At 41.5% G+C, this 23365-nt stretch overlaps 1 protein-coding gene across 2 annotated transcripts in view; it reads right to left on the minus strand.

Moving 5' to 3' along the window:
* Nucleotides 1-6686: 6686 nt before the first annotated feature.
* Nucleotides 6687-23365, minus strand: part of CD226 (CD226 molecule) — a 73532-nt gene continuing 56853 nt past the window's right edge. For both annotated transcript variants that reach the window (XM_046024175.1, XM_046024176.1), the window contains exons 5-7: nucleotides 15294-15396; nucleotides 11099-11150; nucleotides 6687-9348 (exon numbers count right to left, since the gene is read on the minus strand). In XM_046024175.1, the coding sequence (XP_045880131.1) occupies nucleotides 9235-9348; nucleotides 11099-11150; nucleotides 15294-15396 (269 nt within the window). In that variant the 3' untranslated portion in view covers nucleotides 6687-9234. The remainder of the gene's footprint in view (nucleotides 9349-11098; nucleotides 11151-15293; nucleotides 15397-23365) is intronic.

Raw genomic sequence — 23365 nt, forward strand, 5'->3', positions numbered from 1 at the left:
GGCGCCCCCCCCCCAACTCCTTTCTTGACACAAACTTGGGAAGACAAATATGCAGTCACCCACTTTCTCTGCATGTGTGAATTACAGAGCTCCGATCTATGTACCTTATAATCTTCCAAATATTTGCAAACTTTGGATATAAGGTAGCCAAAAGAGAAAATGCTTTTTCAAAATTTGATTTTAAAACCATCTTCTGAATCTTCTAAGAGCTAGGAATTCAAAATGAGCAGGAGTTGAGTTCTCCTCTAAGGAGTTTGCCATTTAGGGAAGAAGTATGCATTTCAAGTCATGGAGCAGGTACGATCTGTCTGTGATATTCAGCCAATATCCCTTGACTTAGTAAACCCTTTCTTCTTCCAGTATTGAAATTACTTAAAAATTATTTTAGTTAGCCTCCTGTTTTTGAGGTTTATGGGTTTTTTAGTAATTATATTTCAGGAAGGTAAATATAGAGAGAGAGTTTGATGTCCAAAACAAAAAATACTAAAGCCACTAACCAGAAATGACCCTCACTCTCAGCAATAGAATCTAAAGAAAGAATGCTACAGAGGTATATTGTAGGTATTCTACTTAGCTCTCCCACCCACTTCCTTCCCATCCGCGTCTGATCTTCTTTCTCAATACTGAGAGGGAATAGCATTTGAACTACTAAGATGGCATGAAGCATTGAGAGTTCTGACGGGGAAACGTACTGAAATGAATTGCTATAAATTTTCAATTTGCAGTGCTCATTTCAGCAGCACATATACTAAAAAAAAAAAAAAAAAAGTTTACAATTTGTAAATGGGACGTCTAGGTATTTGATAAGAAAAAATGCCCACTGCTACTTTTAATACTGTGCACAACCTAGACTGATAGGGGTGCTATTTGGTATCTCAGGTAAAGTTAACATAGTTTATAAAAATATAATTCCATCCTTCACATAGCATTTCTCCTTCCTAGTTCTTCCATGGCAATGTAAATTGTACGGAGATCCAAGAGGCATTATATCCCCGGCAATGTTATATTATGGTGCTTGACATTTTAAACAATAACATTTACATGTTATATTTAACTGTGCATTTAAGTTGAATTTATGAATGGGATTTGGAGCATTATGATCTCTCAGATAGTTCAGGTCATTGCTGATGACTCAAGAAAAGAGATCATATTTGTCCTTTTTGGTTCCTTTCTAGATACTGTGTATCTAAAGCTTATATAACATATGATTCGTACAATGATAACCAGTGGTATTACTAATGCTTTTCCCTAATTTGAAGGAGATGTTAACGGGTTTGGGGTTGTTTGCTTGATATTAGCCTACCTCAATAGAAAATTTCAACGCTACTCCCATTAACATGTGAAGAGAAAGAGGGTTGAGTTTGAGAAGAAATTTTTGAATGATCTTTTTGAAAAGTTTTGCAGTATTTTAATTTATGGCCATAGGTAATGAAAAAAATGATGGGGCAGCTCTGCCTTGGTTCTATCTCTCATGGTAAAGCAACTCACACATTCATGAGAGCCCGCCACCAACCACCATTGTCTAACAGTCCCACAGGACCTGTGGGCCTTCCTTCTCAAGTTGCCTGTTTTTGTTTATCTTTCTTTTTATCATGTGTTTTCTTCTGTAGAAGCCAAACAGTAACTAATTCATTACATACATAAAACATAACACATAAAACATATATATGCATACATATTTCTTGATCCTACTGTTAATGCCTTCCTTAGTTTCTCTTATCTATAGAGTTTGCTAATTTTCATTTACCTTTTATGTGACTAATCCTTAAAATAAATGAATATTAAATACACGTGACCAGGGAAACACTTCCTTCTGACTTGCATTTCAATCCATTTTAGCAGAAACCCAAAAGAGCTCGTTCAGTCCGGTGCTTCAGACTACATTCTGTGGTGGATGGGTGTTGCTGACAGTTCCTCTGATTTAATTTTTGCTGATGGAGTAGACTTAACCCGTCAGTGTCTTCTTATAGTTTGAGATGGAATTTCTCTTCACTACCTTTTGCTTCTCTTTGAACCAAAAATTTTATGAGGATGGATGTTGATCTGGGCGGAGTCAAGGAAACTGAGCATAATCTCCTACTAATTTCCAGATTATATTCTACATCTGTGCCAGGTTTTCACACACCATAGATTCTTGGTCAGGTGGATCTGTGGTTTACGAAAATGGGCCAACGCACAACATGGATCCAAGTCCAATATCAGACCAGCCTAGTGAAGCTTCCTAACATCAGGATGAAGAAACAGGTCAGAAAACAAGGCACCAGAAAACATTAAAACCACATGGAGGTTAAACACACACACACACATACACACACACACACACACACACACACACACACACGGGGAGGGGCACCTGGGTGACTCAGTCGGTTAAGCATCTGCCTTCTGCTCAGGTCATGATCCCGGGGTCATGGGATCCAGCCCCACATCGGGCTCCCTGATCAACAGGGAGCTTTCTTCTACCTGTCCTGCTCCCCCTGCTGTGCCCTCTCTCTCTCTCTCTCTTTCTTTCTCTCTCTCTCTCTGTCAAATAAACAAATCTTAAAAGGTAAAAAAAGTGCCCGAGGAAGGACTTCCAGGTTTAATGCTAACACGTAAAGAGCTTGGAAGATGTCACTGCCTTGATTACTACAAGAGAAAGCTAAACAAATTAAAAATCAGCGACTTCTCAGAGAACTGAGGTTTGAAGGCAAACCCCCAAATCTGCAGAGACAGATGCATCCATACAACTACAACAACCAGTATCCTCTTCCCCGGGGCTGAAACACCCAAGCCGCAAATTCTGAGAAACACTTAAATGGTGAGCAAGGTAAACTGTTGGGCATATAATTGTGGGTAATAGGATTGTGAGAAACTCACAGGGACCATAGCCTGGGAGGGACCTCACACTTTCATGGGCTTTTCTTCCAGGAAACTCACCGGATTCTCATCATGAGGACCTGAGAAAGATCCCTTCATGTCTCTGGCAAGGAAAGGGGCAAGGTCACCACTGTGAAATAAGCCAAGAACCTTCTCAATAACAAAGACACGCTTACCCTCCAGAGGAAAGGACTTCGCCAGAGCCCAGGTCTCAAATTTAGTCTGGGCTCCTGTGGTCTTCCTGTCTCACTAAGGAATTAAAAAAAAATAATAATAACATAATCAACAGGGGCCAGGCCTTCATGGAAATGGATTGAAAGCTTGACAACCAGGGATAGGAGTAGGGAGCTGAAGGGGAAAGCAATTCTATTGGAGAAATCTTTGTGAATGTCACAGACCAAAGATACATCAAAATCTGTAATAAGAAATTTTAGTAACATTGAGAGAATATTGGAGAATTCAAAACTTTATCCAATCATCTGATTAAAGAAACATAGTTTTATTCGCTAGCGGTACTCTTGAATACCTAGGATAAAGGTTGTGAAGAACAAGTGACTGACTAAGGAGAGCATCTTAAGAGTGAATTTCCAGAAAAATTAAAAATAAGTTGAGATTCTTTTAAATTTTGAAGAGTGAAGAAAGTTACCAGATCTTTTCAAATTTTTGTCTTACAAATATGGTCTGGCATCACTCTTCCAGGATTTGGAGAATTTTGCCTGACATTTTAAACTCGGGGGACATTTTAACTCACAGTCCAGAAAGGACTTTTGCTTCTTTGGCCGCCTGTGCAAGATTGGCACTGCCTACTCATTGCTTTCTTCCTTTAATGTTTTTTCTACATGTCAAGTGGTACTCAGTATAATTTTATGACATTTATATTATTTTCATTAGAAGTTTTCCATTAAACATGGACGAAGTTCAACTCAACTTACTTGGAATGTTGGAGGTTATATGTTACAAAGAAATTGATATTTTGTGTAAAGACACACCTGTCTAGACATAAGTTACAGTTTTAAAAATCAGTAAACTGGACCAAAGTTAAAGTCCAAGAATAATATGCAATAGATGTGTTCTTTGGGAGGCAGGTGAATCTTCATATCCAAATGCAATCTCAATAACACTATTAAAAATGAGCTGTTGGCCACTATTTCAGTACTCCTGAGAGTGTTGATATGGGTTATAACTTGTATTTGTCTATTCACTAACTGACTCAGAAACCACCTTGGATATACTTGGATACACCTGTAACAGATTCAGGTATTACATAAAGTCCTGAATTTATATTAGTCTACTAAAATGTGCCATCCTGCTTATAGACTGCTGGAGTTGTCTCATTTCCTCCCCGTTTCCCAAGCATTGGTGTCCAAATACTGTTATAATTCACCCTATCGTCTCATTCAAATCAATTAACTGTTTTTCTAGAACAGTCAACATGAGCTTCCAAAGACTACAACAAATACCCCCGACTCTTCCAAACAGAAACCCAAATATTATAGGTTTCTTACTGCTCCTTGTTCAGGGCACTAAGTAACATTTGCAATCTGGACCCTCAGAGCCTTTTGTACTAGGGCATTGTTGAGAATTGATTCCAGGTTTTATGTTCCTTTGTCTTCATTTTTTTTTAATTAATTAATTTATTTTTTCATTGTAACAGTATTCATTGTTTTTGCACAACACCCAGTGCTCCATGTAACACGTGCCCTCCCTATTACCCACCACCTGTTCCCCCAACCTCCCACCCCCGCCCCTTCAAAACCCCCAGGTTGTTTCTCAGAGTCCATAGTCTCTCATGGTTCACCTCCTTTGTCTTCATTTTTTCTGAAGGGAGACAGAGGACAACAGTTCTACAGGAAGCTAATAAGCACCACTGCTTAATGACCCACGTCCAGGGTAACTGTTTCAGGAGGTTAACGTTGTTGGAAACATCTGCCGCATCACAGAGAGTCTGGAGAGGTTATCGAGGTCACTGGTGAAGAGGTTGAGATAAACTTACAGTAAATACAGAACTATCGAAAGCTAAAAAGAGACAATTATTAGCTCTAGGTGAAAACCAAAGTTCTGTCGGAGAGAAGCACGATATTTACCATTTGTTCCAGCTGAGAAGAGTGTCGGCAAAGTCATGAAAACATAAACACCAAATACTGAAATAACTCAATGTTAATACAAATCTTTTGGAAGGGTGGGCACATGACAAAGGTAGGGGTGTGTGGTGCGTTCATGGAGAAGAAAGCATCCACATTGGCAAACAATGTCTAAAATTGAAAAAAAAATCTAGTGATATAACCATGCTCTTCAGAAAAGTAGCAAAAAATAAAGGAATTGGAGGAAGTAAAATTTGTTGTCTCAATGGAGGGAAAATGTGAAGGGCAGGAAACAACTCCCCCCCCCCCCACAAAACCCCTCATACAGCACTTTGATTTTGAACTACATGCACTTAGAAAATGCACTGAATGTTGCATTGATATTGAAGTTATAAAGCCTCAGTGGTTTGAATTTTTTCTATATTTAACTCTTTATGTTAATATTATTCCTCTTAGAGGACTTTTTCCCTAATATTCGTGGATGGTAAATAAAACTAATGATGGTGAAACACTGCACTTTATTCATTCAAACAACAGAATTCAGTATGTCGAGGACATTGAATGCCTCACAAAACCAGAGAAGCTGAAATTACACATAAAACTGTAAAATACTGTTCTACACAGGGTGACTATATTACTCATCATTCAAACAGGGACAATAGGCAATACATGATGAATTACTTTCATCACACAGATCCCCAGATTAGGTCTTTTATGACCACCCCTTCACCCCTTCCAACACAGTTAGTGCTTTGAATCTGAAATACTATGTAAACCAACCTTGAAGATTTGTAAAATTCCCTTAGAAAGTATTGAAGCAAATTCTAGAAGCAACAGCTCTACATATGGGTCATGAGCAATAGACAAGTTTTTAAAAATACTTGTTTTTATGTTTCAGATAAATGTATAAGAGCCCAGAGACTTGATTAAAATAATTCCAGTGAAAAGACCAGTGGAAACATATATTAATTTATGCAAAAGCCTGGACGTGAAGGTCAACACTTTCTAGGCACTACGTTCTAACAGCGGCCAAACTAATGACGAAACCTGTGTTATAAGTTCGCATCACTTTATATTTTTCAAAGATGTTTCTTCACCATTGTGGAGAGAAGCTAAAGATTATACTCACAATTAAGCGCCTCCATCTGAACTTTATAAACATGGAGTTCTGCAACACCTACAGTCTTGCTGAAATCTCATACAAGCAGTACAGAATATAGCACATTATGATAAATCGAGGAGAAGCACTTTGATTACAGCAATTTCTAAGTACAATGTGGACTCTACCGGTTTGGTGAATTACTGTAACACAGCTGCAGATGTGACTTAAGATAGTTCCATATAAATCAACGTAACTTGAATATTTACAACGAAAATAAACCTACTAAAATTATTATCTTCCTTTGACTTGTAAATTGATAGCCAATGTATTTTACATGTATACGTATAATATTTTAGTAATAAATTGACTTCCTTAAAAATCCTACAAATTTAATATTTACTAACTAAAGAATATAGCCTCATCTGCTGCCCCACATCCATAAGCATAATTACAAGCTAACGAAATTTCAATTCTATTTTCTCCGTGTGCATAAAGGCCTTTAAATAATGTCTCAAGGTCTTTCTGATGATAGGAGAATCAATACCTAGTCCTCGTAGGTTAATGGCATGTTTTCTTTCCCCAACAAAACTGCATACTCTGTAATGACATTTTACAAACTTACCTAACTTGCCATCACACGGCAATTCCCTTTAATCGGTTACTTTCATGTAAATATTCAAATCTACATTTATGGCATTCAAAGGAAACATAGATTTTTATGTAGTATATTATATATCGTCATAAATTACATATGTAAAAAAGAATCCAAGGAAACATTTTGCTCCCTAAGTAGCACCTTTCAAAAAAGATTTAAAACATAATTTAATTCAATTCTGACCTTTTATTCTGTGGAACAGTTTTGATCGGTTTCCTTAGTAACAACTAGAATGGTAGGTACAACAGATTAGGGGGAAATACACAAACACACACTTATGTGTGTGTGTAACACACATACACACGCAATATACTACACACACCATGTATTATTTCTATAGTAGGTATATATATATATATATGAGAGTTATAAAACTCTAGCTAATTAGGAATAATGTTAAACAGACAATAATGAAAGTGCTTCATTAGTAAGTAAAGGTGTCCAGGGAAAGAACCTTAGTGAGTGGATTTTCACCAGCATGAACAGCTGAGAGTGTAACAGGACCAGTGGTGGGGTCCGCAGCGGGGGCGAGTGGGGGCAGAGAAATTCCAGCGGGACTAAGAAGGATTCTAAATGCCTGAAAAATCCTGAGCTCTGCAGAGGAGGAATACACGAAGAAGAGGGACCGAGGACATCATTCTCATAATTATTCTGAGTGGCAGATTAAAGAAAAGGCAAAACATGCATGGGAAAAGAGACTGGTTTTAAATGGTCTGCAGGCTCTGCGGTAGAATCTTCCATGAGTGAAACCGCCAGGACGGTGGCATCTGGTTGTACTGTGTACCTGGCACCACCCCCAACCCCGTCATCTTCTCTATTCAAGTGGGATTTTCATTTCCCCATATTGCATTGGTAGAAATGCTTTCCTCCTCACCCATATTAGCCACTGAGAACTTGGAAACACCTCATGAGAGTGGACATTTCTGCTTTTTCTCTTCAAAGCCGACAGAGGCACCCACAATTTCTGTGATTCACAGAATTACTGCTCTATTGGGCGCACACAGTAGTTAAAGCTACCATCACAAAATATCCATTGACTCACTTAAAACTGTAAATTGCAGCTTCAAATCTGCCTAGATACCATGAGAATTTGGTGTTGGTTCACTTAAAATTATCGTAAAAATCTACAACTTGGATACTTACATGCAATTTTTGTGGTGAATGTTTTAGAGATGAGTAATAAATATTTGAGACATGAATGATCACTATCTTTGGTAATGACCACAGTGGTTTCAAGATGATCATGACCCTTATTTAGCTTCAGAACTACTTTTCATTGTGTGACCCCATCTAGAATGTGGACAATGGCCGGACAGCCACTAATTACCGTGTATTGACATCACTAGGGTTGTCTTTGGCGAAACTGTAAAGGAAGACAAGGTTCTCTCTGTATCTTCTCATTCTTTGTTCCCTGTTCCTCCTTCCCTATAGCCCTCCAAGTTTCCTCCCCATCATGTTTCTACCACAATCCAAACCACACTTGCAACTAATATTCTTTTTCTTATATTCAGATTTCCCATAATTATTAAAAAAGAAAAACAACTAATAATGCCTAGATGCCTGACTCTTTTGAGAGACTTCATATATTTAAAATAGTTCTCAAGAGTAGAAAAATTCAATATCAAAAACATGAAATTATTATTGGACCATGTACTACACTTGCTCATAAAGCTAAGCCAGAAAGAGTGGGAAGAATTCCAGGCGGAATCAGGGATTCCTTCATTTGATAATAGAAAAGGAAGAAATTTCCGTGTTGTATTTGTCTTCCTCTTGACCATTCATTTATTTCTGCTGCCAACTACTCTTCTGGACTATGCTGATATAGGAGATTTAGGAGAGAGAGCGCTAACCCGCATCCATCCACATGTTCTCTTCCTAGGTGGTGCACAGGAGATGTTTGGGAATGGCTTGCAGTCTACATTTGTTGGTCACCAGGAAACATCTCCCCATCTCCGTCCTCTAACGATACTCTGAATTCCCTGGTAATGTGCTTTGGCCTCGGTCCTTGTTCTAGAGGTGAACCCTTAATTAACTTAAGCCATTTCATCCTTTCCAGTCATGATGCCTATTCAATGATGGTCAAATAACCAAATCTGTTTACTTTATCAGAGAAGTAAACTCTCTACCAGGCAGAAACAAGGATTGCGAATTGCCAAGTGTTGTTGGAAACACGTAAATAAGAGTTAGGCTAACACCAATACAGTGGATCCAACACCACGAAAGGAGACCCAGAAACAGGTTTATGCCCATACTTAATCCGAGATGTGACATTTAAACCTTCGGAAATCTCTTGTCTGAAGCTGGATCCCCCCTGGATTGTTCCATTACGTGACTCAGTGAGTTTCCCTTTATGTATATATACTAATGAGAATCAGGGTTTCTGAAACATTTCTGTTAAGAATGTTCTTCAGGTTATAAGGTATTTTTCCTATCAAATTAAATAAATGTAGCCAACTAGTATCCAGGGTAGGCACTGAGTAGTGGGAAAAAATAATATAAAACAGTCATCATAAATCTGCTCAGCTCAAGGGAAATGCTTAGATTCTGGTCTTTGGCCTCTGAGAGAAGGCTGGGTAGTTGACATAAATATCCTCTCTTGCACCATCCGATGACTGATTGGTAGAGTCGGGATTTCTGTAGTTGTTGGCTGCCTAGAAAGAGACAGAATGTCAATGATTCACTGCATTTCAGCAGCCAATAAAGATACTCAAAACAAATCTCTCCTCAAATCGACCACAGTGTAAGTCAAATTTCTATTATAATTAATCTCATAAAACATGACCTTCATTGTACTGAACTTCTATGAAAAACTCACATATTTTACTTGCTGGGCTCAGAGTAAGACGCAGCAGGAGGCTATTCCAGATTGTCACTTGCTGTATTAGACTATGAAACACTTAGTCTTGGAACTCTTCCCCAATATCCCAGGCTGTTTTGATAAGAACTATCAGTCTCATTTTTATATGGGAGTCTAGTATAGTATTTCCCATAGTGGGTACTCGGTAAATTCTTTTGCATGCACGCTTTAATAAATAATACTTTCAAAGTACACAGTATCATGTCTTGACAATAAGCAACTAAACGCAATAAAAGAAATTAACAAAACATACTGGCATTACTTTCAAGATGATGTCATATACTCATTAACATTCTCCACACTAATCAAGTCACTGTGACCACCTACACATGCATGTGGCAGAAAATATATAGCCGTGGGTGAGACAGAGAGAAACTGAGAGGAAAACAAGAGGGAGAGAGAGAGGGGTCTTTTGGTGAGTACCTTGGAAACTGAGAGTGGCTTTGGTGCTTACAAAGAAAAAGCAAAAGGAAAGCTGCAGTTCCACTGGTAATTCCAGAGCCTGCTGAAAACCCCCAAGCAATCAAGTAGGTCAGTTTCTTTCTCTTTCACAGTCCAACTTACTATCTTTCTAATCATCGTTCAAAATATCATTACTCTACCAAAGTCTGAACAAGTCGAATACTTCATGTAGGAAGTTGCAAAGCTCCTTCCGTCCCCTGACATTCACAGCAATAAATGTGGCTTTATATTCTCTGGTGGACAATGGTGAAGGACAAAGAAGGGACCCCAACACTGCGTGGGACAGCGCTGTTGCATCGCTTGCTGGAGCGGTACATGAAACAAGGCAAAGACTCCTTTAGTCTTTCCAGTTACTGTCAAAAAGCCAGACATGAAGTATTCAGAAAAAAAATGTTGTTGTGTAAAGAGTAACTAATAGAAGAAAAATTTAGACTCTGATAAATAAATAGGTAACAGAAATCCGAAGCACACATATTACATTGTCAGAAAATTTTTATTACTTGATGTTTTGGTCATATAGAATTCAATTGCAAATAAGTAAACTGAAGAGAAATTTATGTAATTTTAGATAACACTTGGGGAAATGTTTTGCTGTAAGATTCGCAAACAGGGGTGCCTGGGTGGCTCAGTCAGTTGAGTGTCTGACTCTTGGTTTCAGCTCAGGTTGTGATCTAAGGGTCATGAGATAGAGCCCTGCATTAGGTCCATGCTCAGTAAGGAGTCTACCTGAAGATTCTCTCCCTCTACCTACCCCTTTCCCCCACTCTCTCTCTCTTTCCTTCTCTCTCTAAAATAAAGCAAATAAATCTTTTAAAAATTTTTTGTAAACAGAATCTTATATGTTAAAGAGAGGATCTGGCCAATAGTGGAGACCCTGAGCATGAAAGTAAGACAAACTGTTTCAAAGGGCGTCAATAATAAGAGAATAAGACAGAGAAGAGGTGTTTCCTCAAATAGCTGATCTACTACATGGCCAGGGAATTGCGAGGAGAACAATAAAATTATCGACTGCAAGATGGACTGACTTTGCAGGATACTCCAATGCACAAAAGGGGGGGAAAGACCGCTCTGAGAAAACTTACCTTATTCTGTGCATCACAGGAGTCTTTAAATAGTTTCTTCTGTCTTCTTCTCCTGAGAAGACATATTCAGTAGAGGCATTAAGATCTACACCCCAGCACTAGGATTACTGCGTACAGTCATACACCTTACTTGTCCCCCAGCACACATGCCCTCGCTAAATATGTTGAAGTGGCTTCACGCACACTTACTCAACATTCCCTTAACCTAAGTCTTCATTTTCCACAGATGGTAAAGGCATCTAAATGGATATCCAGCCAGTGTATATTAGTAATTAATCTCAGCAGCTTACTAAAGAATGGTTCATAGTAGTTTATTGCCTAAATAGCTTACTGTCTTTTCCAAATAACCTTGAGCTTAGAGATTTCCCACAATTAAAAATGTCCTTTTCAATGCCAACAGTATAACTTCTTGAATGACAGTGATAATAGAGTTAAGCTTTGGAGAAACTTTCAGGTGTTTTACTAGACCTCCTCAATGGATTATTTTATGTAGCTTTCATCAAAAACTCTGTCTTTAACTCAGATTGGGAACCAGAGGCAAGAGAGGAAAGGTAACTTGCCCTAAGCCATATGGTTGGTTAGTGGTAGTGTCGGGACTTGAATCTACTGTCTTCCTTCATGACCATGAGGCTCACTGCTTCCGGAGCCAGGATGCCACAGTTCCTTGGGCCATCTGGAGCCATGTTGTTCCGTAAACTCTCCACCATTCCAGTGAAAACTATAAACCCTAACGTCAGGAGGATCTTTGAAAATGCAAGAGAAGAAGAAAAGAGACCACGATAACTGAACGTGCACTGGACAAAAGGACTCTAAGCGCAGGAAGATACATTACAGGAGATGACGACTATCTTTTTTTTCACCCCCTACAGAAAAGACTTTTATCAGACCAGAGGAGATGGGTTAGATGCAAAAACGTAGAATTTTTTTCCCCTTTATGCAAAAAGATGGAGTTGTAATTCCTTCACAGAAAGTTTAAGAATCAGCCACGCTCATCGCTCTCCAAGGAAAGGTTGTTCAGATGATGGATGCTGTTCTCTCCGCGTTGCTGGGAAATCCTCCTTCTGTGTCGACATCCTCGCAGATTGATCTTACTCTGTGTGTATTTGTTGACTTTTGAAGAATCTTTTATGCAATCAATCTATTTAAATTTTTGACGTGTAAGTTTGTGATGTGAAGGTGATGTTTCCAGGTCTTCCGCATAAATTCTTCACTCCTCAAAAGAAATCTGTGATGTAGATGCTATTACTGCCCTCGTTTTACAGACGAAGAAACAAATCTACGACCTTGGAATCTTTTGTTAGATCATCGTTCACAAGGCTTGCTGTGTCATAATAGAGATTAACTTTCCCAAAGAGGTCCAAATAAGCATACTGTTTGCATAAGCCTAGAATATTCAATATGATGAAGAAAAGAGAACAAGAAACTTAGAGTCAGGTCCTCTGTGTTTAACTTGTGCTCGGCAATTTACCAGATATTTGCATCTATAAAGTTCAGTCTTCTCCTCTGTAAAATAAAGATGGTGCACACTGTGATTTGTTCTAGGTTGACTGGCCATTCTGGTTTGCTTGATTTTAAGGAGTTTCCCCGGAATGAGGGATTTGTCGATGCTGAAACTGGGAGAGTCCCAGGCAAAGTAAAAGAATCTATTTGTTATGAACATCAAAGTTGACAAAAAGGGAAAAAGAGGTGTCTAACGTTTTGCACACTAAACATTACATTTCTTCTTATAGACACACGCGTCAATGTGTAGACTATCTTTTGGGTCCTGCCATGCCTAACCAATGCTACGCACGTCCACCAACCACTTAACCACACTTAACAATATGACCATTCTGATCTCCAACTAGAAGAAAACAAACTGAGAGCAGAGAAGGTGCGGGAAATGCCCCTGGACACACAGGCTCCGGGTACTAGGTGTGAAGAAAGGACTCGGTTTCTTTCAGGCACACTGTGGTCTCCTCTGGCTTCTCCCCAGGTCAGCACATGTGAAGCGGCAGGATTGTTTTAAATGTTCACGAAGACCGAGTTCTGAAGACCACCGTTTAAAAAGGCGTTGGGTCATTTTTCATAGCATTTCCATTCCAAGTAAGCACCACAAACTGATACGGGCAACAAGGTAAGAAAGAACAAACACTTCTTCCTTTGCGATGTTCTGCCGTGATTACGCATTCAAGTCCACTAATCTTTTTATCACATCTAACCAAGTGGGACAATATAGTCTACAGTTCAATTTAGCTATTCATGTAAAAGTGATGCATTTTCATGAAGCGAAATCCATCATGTCCAGCATCTGTGACCCTCCGGAGATCCGTGCTGTCACTCACTCTCCCCTACCATGTCACCCGTGTTCCCGCGTGCTCCGGCTGTCACGGCTGCCCTCAGTGCATTTTTCATCAATCAGGGTGAAGCAGTAGAAAATTCTTTAGTGTCACTAACTTCCTGGGTTCCTTCCCTCAATTTGCTAATTTGCTCAATTTCCGACCAGGGAAAGACTTGAAGCCAGCCCGTGATGGAGAAAAAGGGAAAACGACAGTTCTGTTTCCATTTAATTAGATGAAGGCTGATTGACCATTCATTATTTTGGAAAGATTAGTGCTAAATGCTATCAAACACTAATAAATGAATCAGACACAGTCCCTGTCATTTTGAACAGGAGGGAGGACAGCACAGACAGGATGACGCTACAAAGCAGGCCACAAGCAACAACAGAGAAGTACAGTGGCTTCCGGATGGTGACATCATGTCTCTTTGCAGGGAGGGAGAACCAGGACAGACCTCCCAAAGGGGACATGGGTCCCACGCCTTGAATGAGCCACAGGAGTAAAGCCAAACATGGGGGAAACAGCATTTTGTTAGCTACTCAAATGGGAAGGGAGTTGGGTATGTTCACAGAATAAGACTTGCAGTTTTAACAAAATTTGTCAGTAATGTATCAAATATAAATGAGCATTAGGTTGAGGTCCCACTAATTAGGTCGACGTCAGGACAGTGGGCGCCTTTGATACGGGTTCATGAGTTTTAACATTCTCGTGGCAACAAGAAGACAAGAGAAGGTGTTAAACAGGAAGGACACCGTCAGTCTAGCTTTCAGAAGAGCAACCAGGAAACGTCAGATGTGTTCAAAAGAAAGAGAGGAGACTCTCTAAGGCTGGGAGCAGATTGGGAGCAGTGACTAACCCCCAGCGAACTGTAATACCAGCTCCAAAGAGGTGAGGCTGGGATATGGAGACAAGACCGAGAAACCTACCTGATATCCTCTTAATATGCATGTATGTGCAATGTGAGTGTGTGTGAGTGTGGTGTGTGTGTGAGTGTGTGTTTGGTAATGCTGCTGCGGCGGAAGAGAAGAGGAGACGGATGTACTCCTTCCCTCTGCTAACAAGAGAGCATTTTCATGAGAACACGAGAATAAAGAGTAATTTCAATTCAGTATGATTACAGCTAATATTACCACAAACACCTAGACAAGTGAGTTGGTGAACGTGAGACAGCAAGAAAGGAGAGAGTCAACCCAGAATATTCCAGCAAGTTCCCAAGAGTGCCACAGACAGTAAAAGGTAGGAAACTTTAGTAGGGGTCAATGGTCACCTACTCTCTCTAAGGTAACCCCTTCTAACACACCTCTCTTTCTCAATAATTTTTTTAGGAATAGCATCTACGTTGCTTGTCGCAGACACTGAACAACCATATGAAGTATGGTGTTTGTTTATTAGAACATGCGTTCCATCACGCCTTGTTCGCTACCGTCACAATAGATCTTTGATGAATGAATACATGAGGACATTATTACTGCTCAACCCTGGTCTTCCCCCTCTCAGTATCTCTCCCTCCCTCTCCCCTCTCATCACACACAGACACAGACACACACACACACACACACACCACCTCTCACCCAATACCCTCTTTTCCTTGCAGCAGGAGGAAGATAGAGGGCAGGGCAGACACAGCAGAGGCCCCAGCCGCTGGCTGCCCAGAATAGAAAGCTTTGCTAACACGGGAGCAGCTCCTACTACTTCTTAAATGAACTACTCTAGCTTTCTCCTCTGGTCTTCCCACAACTGCTTCCTTCGTTGTGTAAGAAAAACACCCAAAACTCTGCGTGTGAGTTGGCCAGCGATGGGGTTGTTAACAGAGAAGTGCCTCACGTCAGGACGACTCAGGGGAGCCAAGATTCAGTATGAGCTGCGATACTCACCTCTTATAAGAAATGACGGTGACCGTGGCAATTAGAACAACAAACAGCAACAATAAAACTGCCCCTCCGGCCACAAAGAGAGTGTACTGGTTATCAGTTTTACCTAGGAGGAAAGAAATATAGTAGGAATTAGGAATTCAGCTAAAGCCAGAAAAAATGGTGGAAAAATGAGGAAAAGGAACATTAATCAAAGTAACCATTCAAAACAATCCAATGAAAAACACGACGAGATGAAGGGAAAAAGACAATTTTTACTTTAGAGTCTTCTAAATATTTGTGACCTCTCACAGATTTTTATGAGTTCCTTGATTCAGCTAAATTTAACCCCTTAAGAAGAACTAGAGTAAACAGATGAAGGGAGAGGTGCCTGGGTGGCTCAGCCGGTTAAGCATCCAGCTGGTGATTTCTGCTCAGGGTCATGAGATCGAGCCCCAAGTCACACTCCGCTCTGATCGTGCAGCCTGCTTAAGATTCTCTCTCTCCCTCTCCCCCCCCACCTTTAAAAAAATAAATATGTAGGTGAAGAGGATTAAGAGGCACAAACTTCCAGTTATAAAGTAAATGAGTCACAAGGATGAAAAGTACAGCATAGGGAATACAGTCAACAGTATTGTAATAACCTTCCATGGTGACAGACGGTAACGAGACTTCTCGTGGTGACCTTCCATAGTGGATGTAATTAATTATTGAGTCACTACACTGGACACCCGTAACTCATTTAATGTTGTAGGTCAACTAGACTCCAGTTAAAAATCCAAGAAACAACAAGAATAGAAAGAGTGTATGTTTGAGACAGATATCCCCTCACCCTAAGGAGCTCCCAATCACATATATAAAATCTTCTGTAGAAAAAAAATAACTATCAAGAGTATACAAATGAAGGTTACTTTTTAAGTCTGATCTATTAAGCACACTCACACAGCGGTATAATTTTAAAAGTAGAATTTAAGAAATATTTCCTACTCAATCCGGGTTAATGATAAAACGTAATCAGAAAAAATAGGTTACTCCGACTGAAGGCTTAAGCAGAAAGAACAACGGTCCGGAAATCTGCCGTTCTCTCCCGGATTCTGTCGTTCCTTTGCAGTGTGACCTCCAGCCAGTTCCTTCCCCGTCTCCGATGCCTTTCTTCATCTGTCAATCGATGACAATGACAAAAGTTCTAATGACATCACAGGATTGTGGTTGAGACGCCCATGAGGAATATTCAAATAAGCGATGAACTACGAGAACGACATCCCCTCTGAAGCGAGAGCTCAGTGAGGTCAGAGACCATTTTATCTTTAAAACGTCCTCCTGCGCGTGAGCCTCCTCACCCACCGCCTCCCACAGAGCTCCTTCCCAGAAGAAGAAACCCCATCAATGTATGCTGTTCCCAGGGGCGCCTGGGGGGCTTCGTTGGTTAAGTGGTGGGCTCTTGATTTCGGCTCAGGCCATGATCTCAAGGTCATGAGATCGTGCCTCACGGTGGGCTCCATGGTCAGTGGGGAGTCAGCTGGAGGGTCTCTCTCTCCCTCTGTCTCTGCCCCTTTCCCTCCCTCCACTCCACTCTCTCCTTTTTCCTTTCCAAAATAAATAAACAAATCTCTAAATACATATATCTATAGAGATATGTAGATACATATTTTATATACATATCAAATATATATGTAGTTGTCACAACTGGGAGTGAATTGGAACCTGGAAGCTGTCCCCCTCTTTGGAGCACGGAACTCACCAGTCTCCCCTCCTGCAGAAAGGGGCCAGGCTGGGTATATGAGCAGCATGACTTCCCTCTAACCTTGAGAGTAAAGCCCAATGCTTGTTCTGTAATTCCCATGTGGCCTGCAATCCTATGGCAACCTGAAAATCATGCTTTTCATTGGGTTCTCCCTGATCTTTCCCTCAGATGATTTCTTCCACCTTGACCTATTATTTAGGTGCAATTTTTTTTTCATGATAAGAACTCCAAGTCTACTTTTGTACAAAGTGAAAGTAAGTCAAGTAATAAACATTATTTTCACTTTTCAAACACATTGAACCTATTAGGTGAATAAAAGTAGAAAAATGAGTGAACTTTGGAGACTTTGTACATACAGTCTAAGAATGGCTTTTGTCCAAATATGATGGAGGAAGGGAGAGCTAAATTTATTCAGAACAAAAATACATTGAACCACTCCTACAAAAGGAACAATGAAATTTTCTTCCTGCCAAATAAGAAATTAAGGTTTTTAAGTTCTTAGTACATTATAAAAAAGAACTGAACAAAATACTTGAAATTATTTCGCATTGTAATACAGGACTATAAAAGGACCACGCTTGCTGTACTGAAATAATTTGAATATCACAGATGCTAAGGTTAAATCAAACAGGCAATCATGGTGAGGAAATGAAAGGTATGATTAAAATATTCATCGACAGTATTCCGGGAAAATTGTTTAACCACTTTTAAAAATGTTATTTAGGCATTTGCCACAGTAAAAAAAAAATCTGGATAGACTAGAGTTCTAAATTCTTCATGTAAACATTAGAAGAAAATATAAGTAAGTATTATTTAATCTCTGGAATGAGAAATGGCATAAAAATAGATATATAGGATTCACCAGGTGAGTTGAAAAACATCTCTAGTTACAATGATCACAAGCAGCAAGTCAACACAAAAGAAATAGTATCTTTAACACATCCTTGCTATTAAAAAAAAGCTGCTGGGGCGTCTGGGTGGGGCCTGACTCTGGATTTCGGTTCAGGTCATGATCTCAGGGTCCTGAGATCCACCCCCTCACCTGCCCCAGCGTGGGGCCTGCTTGGGATTCTCTTTCTCCCTCTCCCTCTGCCCCTGCCACTAGAACAGATTCTCTCTCTCTCTCTCTGAAAAAGAGAAGGCTGCAGAAGACAATAGAAAGCTACAAATCACCTACCATGGAAAACACGAAGAACGAACTTGTGTAAGAGGCAGACTGGGGTCAGACAGAGCATCTCGAGCTCTCCCTGGAGGAGGAGAAACTACCCAGGCTGCATCCGGAAAAAATTCAGTCTCTGTGTGTCACACCCTTTCACTAGGTGCTTACACATCAGATTAACTACTTTATTCTAAAGAAATGCTCAGAAATGTGAACATAGGGTTCTATAAAACACTTAGAACAGCAAAAAGAAAATCCTCATTTCTCTCCAGTAGCCTAAGAGCAAGACGGCCCGGCTGTGGTTCTCAAACTCACTTCGCACCCGCATCCCCTGTGGGCTTGCGAAGACACAGACTTCGGGGCACCCCTCTCTGAAGCTCTAACCCAGAAGGTGCCGGTGACCCTGCATTAGCAGCTCCTGTGTACCATCTGTGCTGCTGATCTGAGGCCCGTTCCTTGAAAACCTTGGCTACAGACACTTGGCTGCTGCGCATAGGGAATTCCAACGACATGGAAGACTCCTGACTACAGGCTACAAAGTTACGTAAAACTTCAGAACCAGCACCGGCAATTGCACGTGCTATAATATCTCCATCAAGTATAGGACTTATGGGAAAAGAGTCTGCAAGGGGACAAATGCCAAAATGTTAAAGTGATGATCTCCAGAGAGTGGTACTAAAAGCAATTCTTTCTTTTGGCTTTTGGTATTTTCCAAATTTTCTAAAGGATGTATTGTTCTTTTGTTAATTAGAAGGAAAAAAAAACATAGCATAAAAGCATAAGGGTCTGCATGCTTAAAACAGAATAACGTGACAAATTTTAGTGGCGATATTTAAAGTACAAGATGTAGATAATGTCTTTTGTAGAAGTATATTCAGAATCCTTGAGAATTAGGATGGCATTCTTTATTAAACGTCAATTAAACAGAATTAAGCAGAAACCAATGAAATGTACTGGTTATCTGTGTCACACTCTTCAATTAAAAATCCAAATTTTAAATGTATCCTTCAATGTCAAACATGTTACCTCCTTTTAACTTCTTCTAGTAATGTTGACCTGCTGGTGTCCGATCTTATACTCATACATCCTTTAACACGTAGTATCTCGAGCCATACTACAGCAGTACAGATGAAATGGCGTGTAAAAATGAATTGGGCTCCTGAAGCAAAACACTGACTCGAGCAAAACTGCTTCTCTACTCACAATGCTGCGGACACTCACGTCCGCCGAGCTGGCCCAGACTCCACAGGGGAGGACTCAGTCCCACGACATGGCCCCCCTCCTCCCACTTCAGATCCAATCACAAATCCAGGACTTCCTGTTCCCGACGGACCAACCAGCAATACATCCAAGGTTCCCATGATCTCCTCAAGTTCGATAATTTGCTACAACAGCTCGCAGGACTCAGCCAAGCCCTTTACTTACTACCACTGGCTTATTGGAAAAGACACAATGCTGGAACAACCAGTAAGGCAAGCCGATGAGGGCAGGGAGTAGGGATGGATCTCCCAAGCTCTCTAGGGACGGGCCACACTCCCAACACCCCATGTGCTTGGCATCCCAGAAGCCCTCTGACCCTGTCATCTGGGGGGTTTCTGGAGGCTCCCTTACATAGGCACAACCAGTTAAATCGTGGACCCCTGGTGATTAATTCCACCCCAGCCCCTCTTCCCTTTCTCGGCCCCCACGGGGTTAAAGACCCTGCCCTCCCCTCCCAGGACTGATTCCTTGGGCGCCGGGCCCCCATCCCGAAGCTCTGGGGGTTCTCCTAGCCACCAACTGCCTCTTAAGCTCACAAAAAGATTCGCATCGCTAAGGAGATTCCAAGGCTTCTAAAAGCTCTTCTGCCGGGAACTGGGGACCAAGACCAAATATTGTAGCAAAAGATGCTTCTAGCTCCCCTGCCACTTCGGCAAAGACGAGCGTTCAGGGGTTCCGTGAAAGGAACCAGGGGCGGAGATGGCATGTTTTCGTATAGCCCAGCGCCCGACAGATGGAGCTTATGTGGTTTTGGAAGGCCCCGGACGATTTAAAAACACACATGGGGGGCGCCTGGGTGGCTCAGTGGGTTAAGCCGCTGCCTTCGGCTCAGGTCATGATCTCAGGGTCCTGGGATCAAGTCCCACATCGGGCTCTCTGCTCTACAGGGAGCCTGCTTCCTCCTCTCTCTCTGCCTGCCTCTCTGCCTCCTTGTGATCTCTCTCTGTCAAATAAATACATAAAAAATCTTTAAAAAAAAAAACACACACGGAATGAGCGTTTTCCCACAGCAAGTAAGGGCAAAAGCACGGGTGTCAGGTGGAGAGTCACTCCCCCTCCAGAGACACCGCAATCTGGAACCTCCGGCCGACAGCCTCCTGCTTTGCGCTCCTTTCCCCCGCGCCATCGCCGCCTTCACGGGAATCGTTGGTCCCAGGAACCAGGCCGGTGTAGCCACAGCTCGCTGGGCCCCGCGTGGTTAAAAACAAAAAGGAAAAGCAAAGAGTGTGCCTGCTTCGGGGGTCGATCAATAGTTCCTAACACTCATTCTTGCCTAAATTCCGCTAATAGATCTTAGGTTGAGTAATGTCAGCCCTCAAGCCCCTCTCTTAAAGAAAGAATTATTGTGTGTTCTCAGCAGCCACTTTTTTGCTGATTTTTTTTTTTCATTTTCATCCCAGTGCTGTCTTGATTCATAGGAGGACAAAAGTGTCGTGAACCATAAAGCCATTATTTTCCCTCCCATCAAAAAAGATAAATATAGTTAAAACAATTTAAAGCATGTCCGTGAGATATATAAATGAATAATTTACTTGGGGACGGCCACCCTCCAGGCTACGTTCCTGCCGGTGACAAGTATTTATGGCTGAGTTATAAACCTTTAGAAAGGCCCACGATAGAAATGATGCCAGGTCCTTCCCCGGGAACCAGGCGGGCAAGAGCAGGCGTTAGCACCCATTGTTTATCCTTTATTACGGCAGGAGGTGGGTTGGGCCGTGAGGAGGCTAAGTGACTCAGAACCCACGCGTCTGGACCGAACGCCATGCGGGAAAACCGCACAGGTCCTGAGTCTCTCGCCAGCCCCGCACGCGGGATACCCGTTACAGTTCTTCTTGCCTTCTTTCCTCCTTAAAAAGAGAAGCAGGACCATTCGATCTGATTCTGTGCAGACAGAATATACACGGCATGTGGGTCCCCCGGGGTAGACCAGAGGCGCGCTGACACACAACCATCAGGTCGGTCCTAACTTACGGTCACTCCGTAGCGCCTGTTTCCCACCTTTGTCCCACAGCAGACACGGAGTTGCTGACAAAACAGAATGAGGAGAGAACCTTGGGGCCCAGTCCTACCTTTGAACTCTTTCCCCTGGAAGATCTCATATGAGACACTTGATCTTGCAAACACTTTTTTGGCAACAGCAAAACGATGATAAAGTCGGCCCCAAGCATGGCTATGGGGTTTAGATGAAACATACAGAGCTGCCTTATATTTTAAGCACCACGTCATGTCAATTGTTAATAGTATACTTATACTTTGTATGCATGCATTCAAATGAGGGTTAAAAAATAACTCATTTGTATTCTTTTCATGTGGAACTAGTCATGTGGGGCAGGAGCTAGACACAGCCTCCTGGGGGCAGGCAGGGGAGCACTGATAAACGTGTATCAGCTCTCCGGTGCTTTGTAGGACTGCCCGAAATAATGGTACCCCATTATATAAAGTCTGCTGCACTTTCCTGCATGCCTGAAATACACAACAAGTGGGTACCGATACGGTAATCTTCTTCCAAGTTTTCAAAGGTCAACTTGCTTGGTGCAAATCTAGTTTATACTCTTTGTATTTCAGAAACCTTGCCCTGTTTTACAGCAAGAAGAGCCCAGTGAGTAAATTATTTTCAGAGAATTAAGGAATCATGACATCAGCCTCTAATCTTTCTTCTGAGTGAGGAGTAACTCCTCTCCCTCAAAATAAAAGTATTATCGGATTTTAACTGAGAAACCGACGGCACACAAGAAAATCTAAACCATAAACACGAGAAACAGAAGCCTAAGAGGACAGAAACAGAAATGCAAGAGATTCCAAACCATTGTCCTGGAGGAAACCAATTGAGAGAATCAAGTTTCCAAGTCAGTTTACGACTTTTGTTATACGGATATTGCCTCTGTTGATGGAAAATATTTCCCAATGACTGAAACACTTAAAAGTGTTACATCAGCTGAGGTACACATGGTCTACGATAGACCATATTGCTTACCTACTCGGTACAGGGTGGCTGCATTGGCTCCAGTTTCTGGTGTCTTTATGGACTGTAATTGGCACATGGCCAGGGCATCTAAGTCGGCAGAAGGGCCACAGGGATGGTGAACACCTTTGGGTTGGTCCACTTGTTGAGAAAACGTCCACGGCTGCCTCCATCGTCTTTAGATGGAGTCATCTTTAGATGTCCCCTCTTTTCACCCAAGTATTTCTCGTCTCACGTTACATTTCTTGTATTTTCATGAACCACAACCTTCACGAACATGTATTATTTAAAGGAGACTGTTTTATGCATCCTAAGTCAGGATGTCAAGAACCACACAACTCTCGCTCACTTTCTTAGTGAACTGAGTGTGCAGAAAAGAGTTAGTGGGGCGGACCAGAGACAGCTGTCCTTCGAAAGGCCTGCTTGCAAGGTTGGCCGTCGGCTGGTGTGCAGGGACCTGGATTTTTGGGGTGTTTCTGCCACTCTCTAATGTTAGGGTGGTTTACTGTGTCTAGATTGTTTATACAAACCGTGTGGCTTATGTTGAACACCTGCTTTCTTTCTGGGAACTCAGTCCTTCTGACTTTGCCCCATGTGCTTTTTACCTCTGCTGATCTTGCTTTGCGTTCTTCTGCTGTAGTAAACCCAAGCCATCCCTTGGGAATGCAATCATCAAGAAAGAGACCTCCTAATTCTGCGGAAGGGTAGGATCCTAAGCTCCAAGGTGGGAAAGTACCTCCTGGCCTAATGGGGTAAGAAGCTCATTTTTCTTTAGATAAAGCCAGCTAGCTAACACAGATGGTTATCCCAGTTACCAGGTGAATTCAGGTTCAATTCCATGTGACAAACGGCGCTGTCAAGTCCTCTTCTTTGGGGGCTAGTTCTTGTTTACCTTGAGGACAGGTTAGCAGGGGGTCCTATCTGCTGGGCCCCGTAAAAGGTGAGATTCCTGTCCTTGCGCTCTCTTGGCA

Source organism: Meles meles, chromosome 12 (genome assembly GCF_922984935.1).
Source record: "Meles meles chromosome 12, mMelMel3.1 paternal haplotype, whole genome shotgun sequence".
Classification (NCBI taxonomy): Eukaryota; Metazoa; Chordata; class Mammalia; order Carnivora; family Mustelidae; genus Meles; species Meles meles.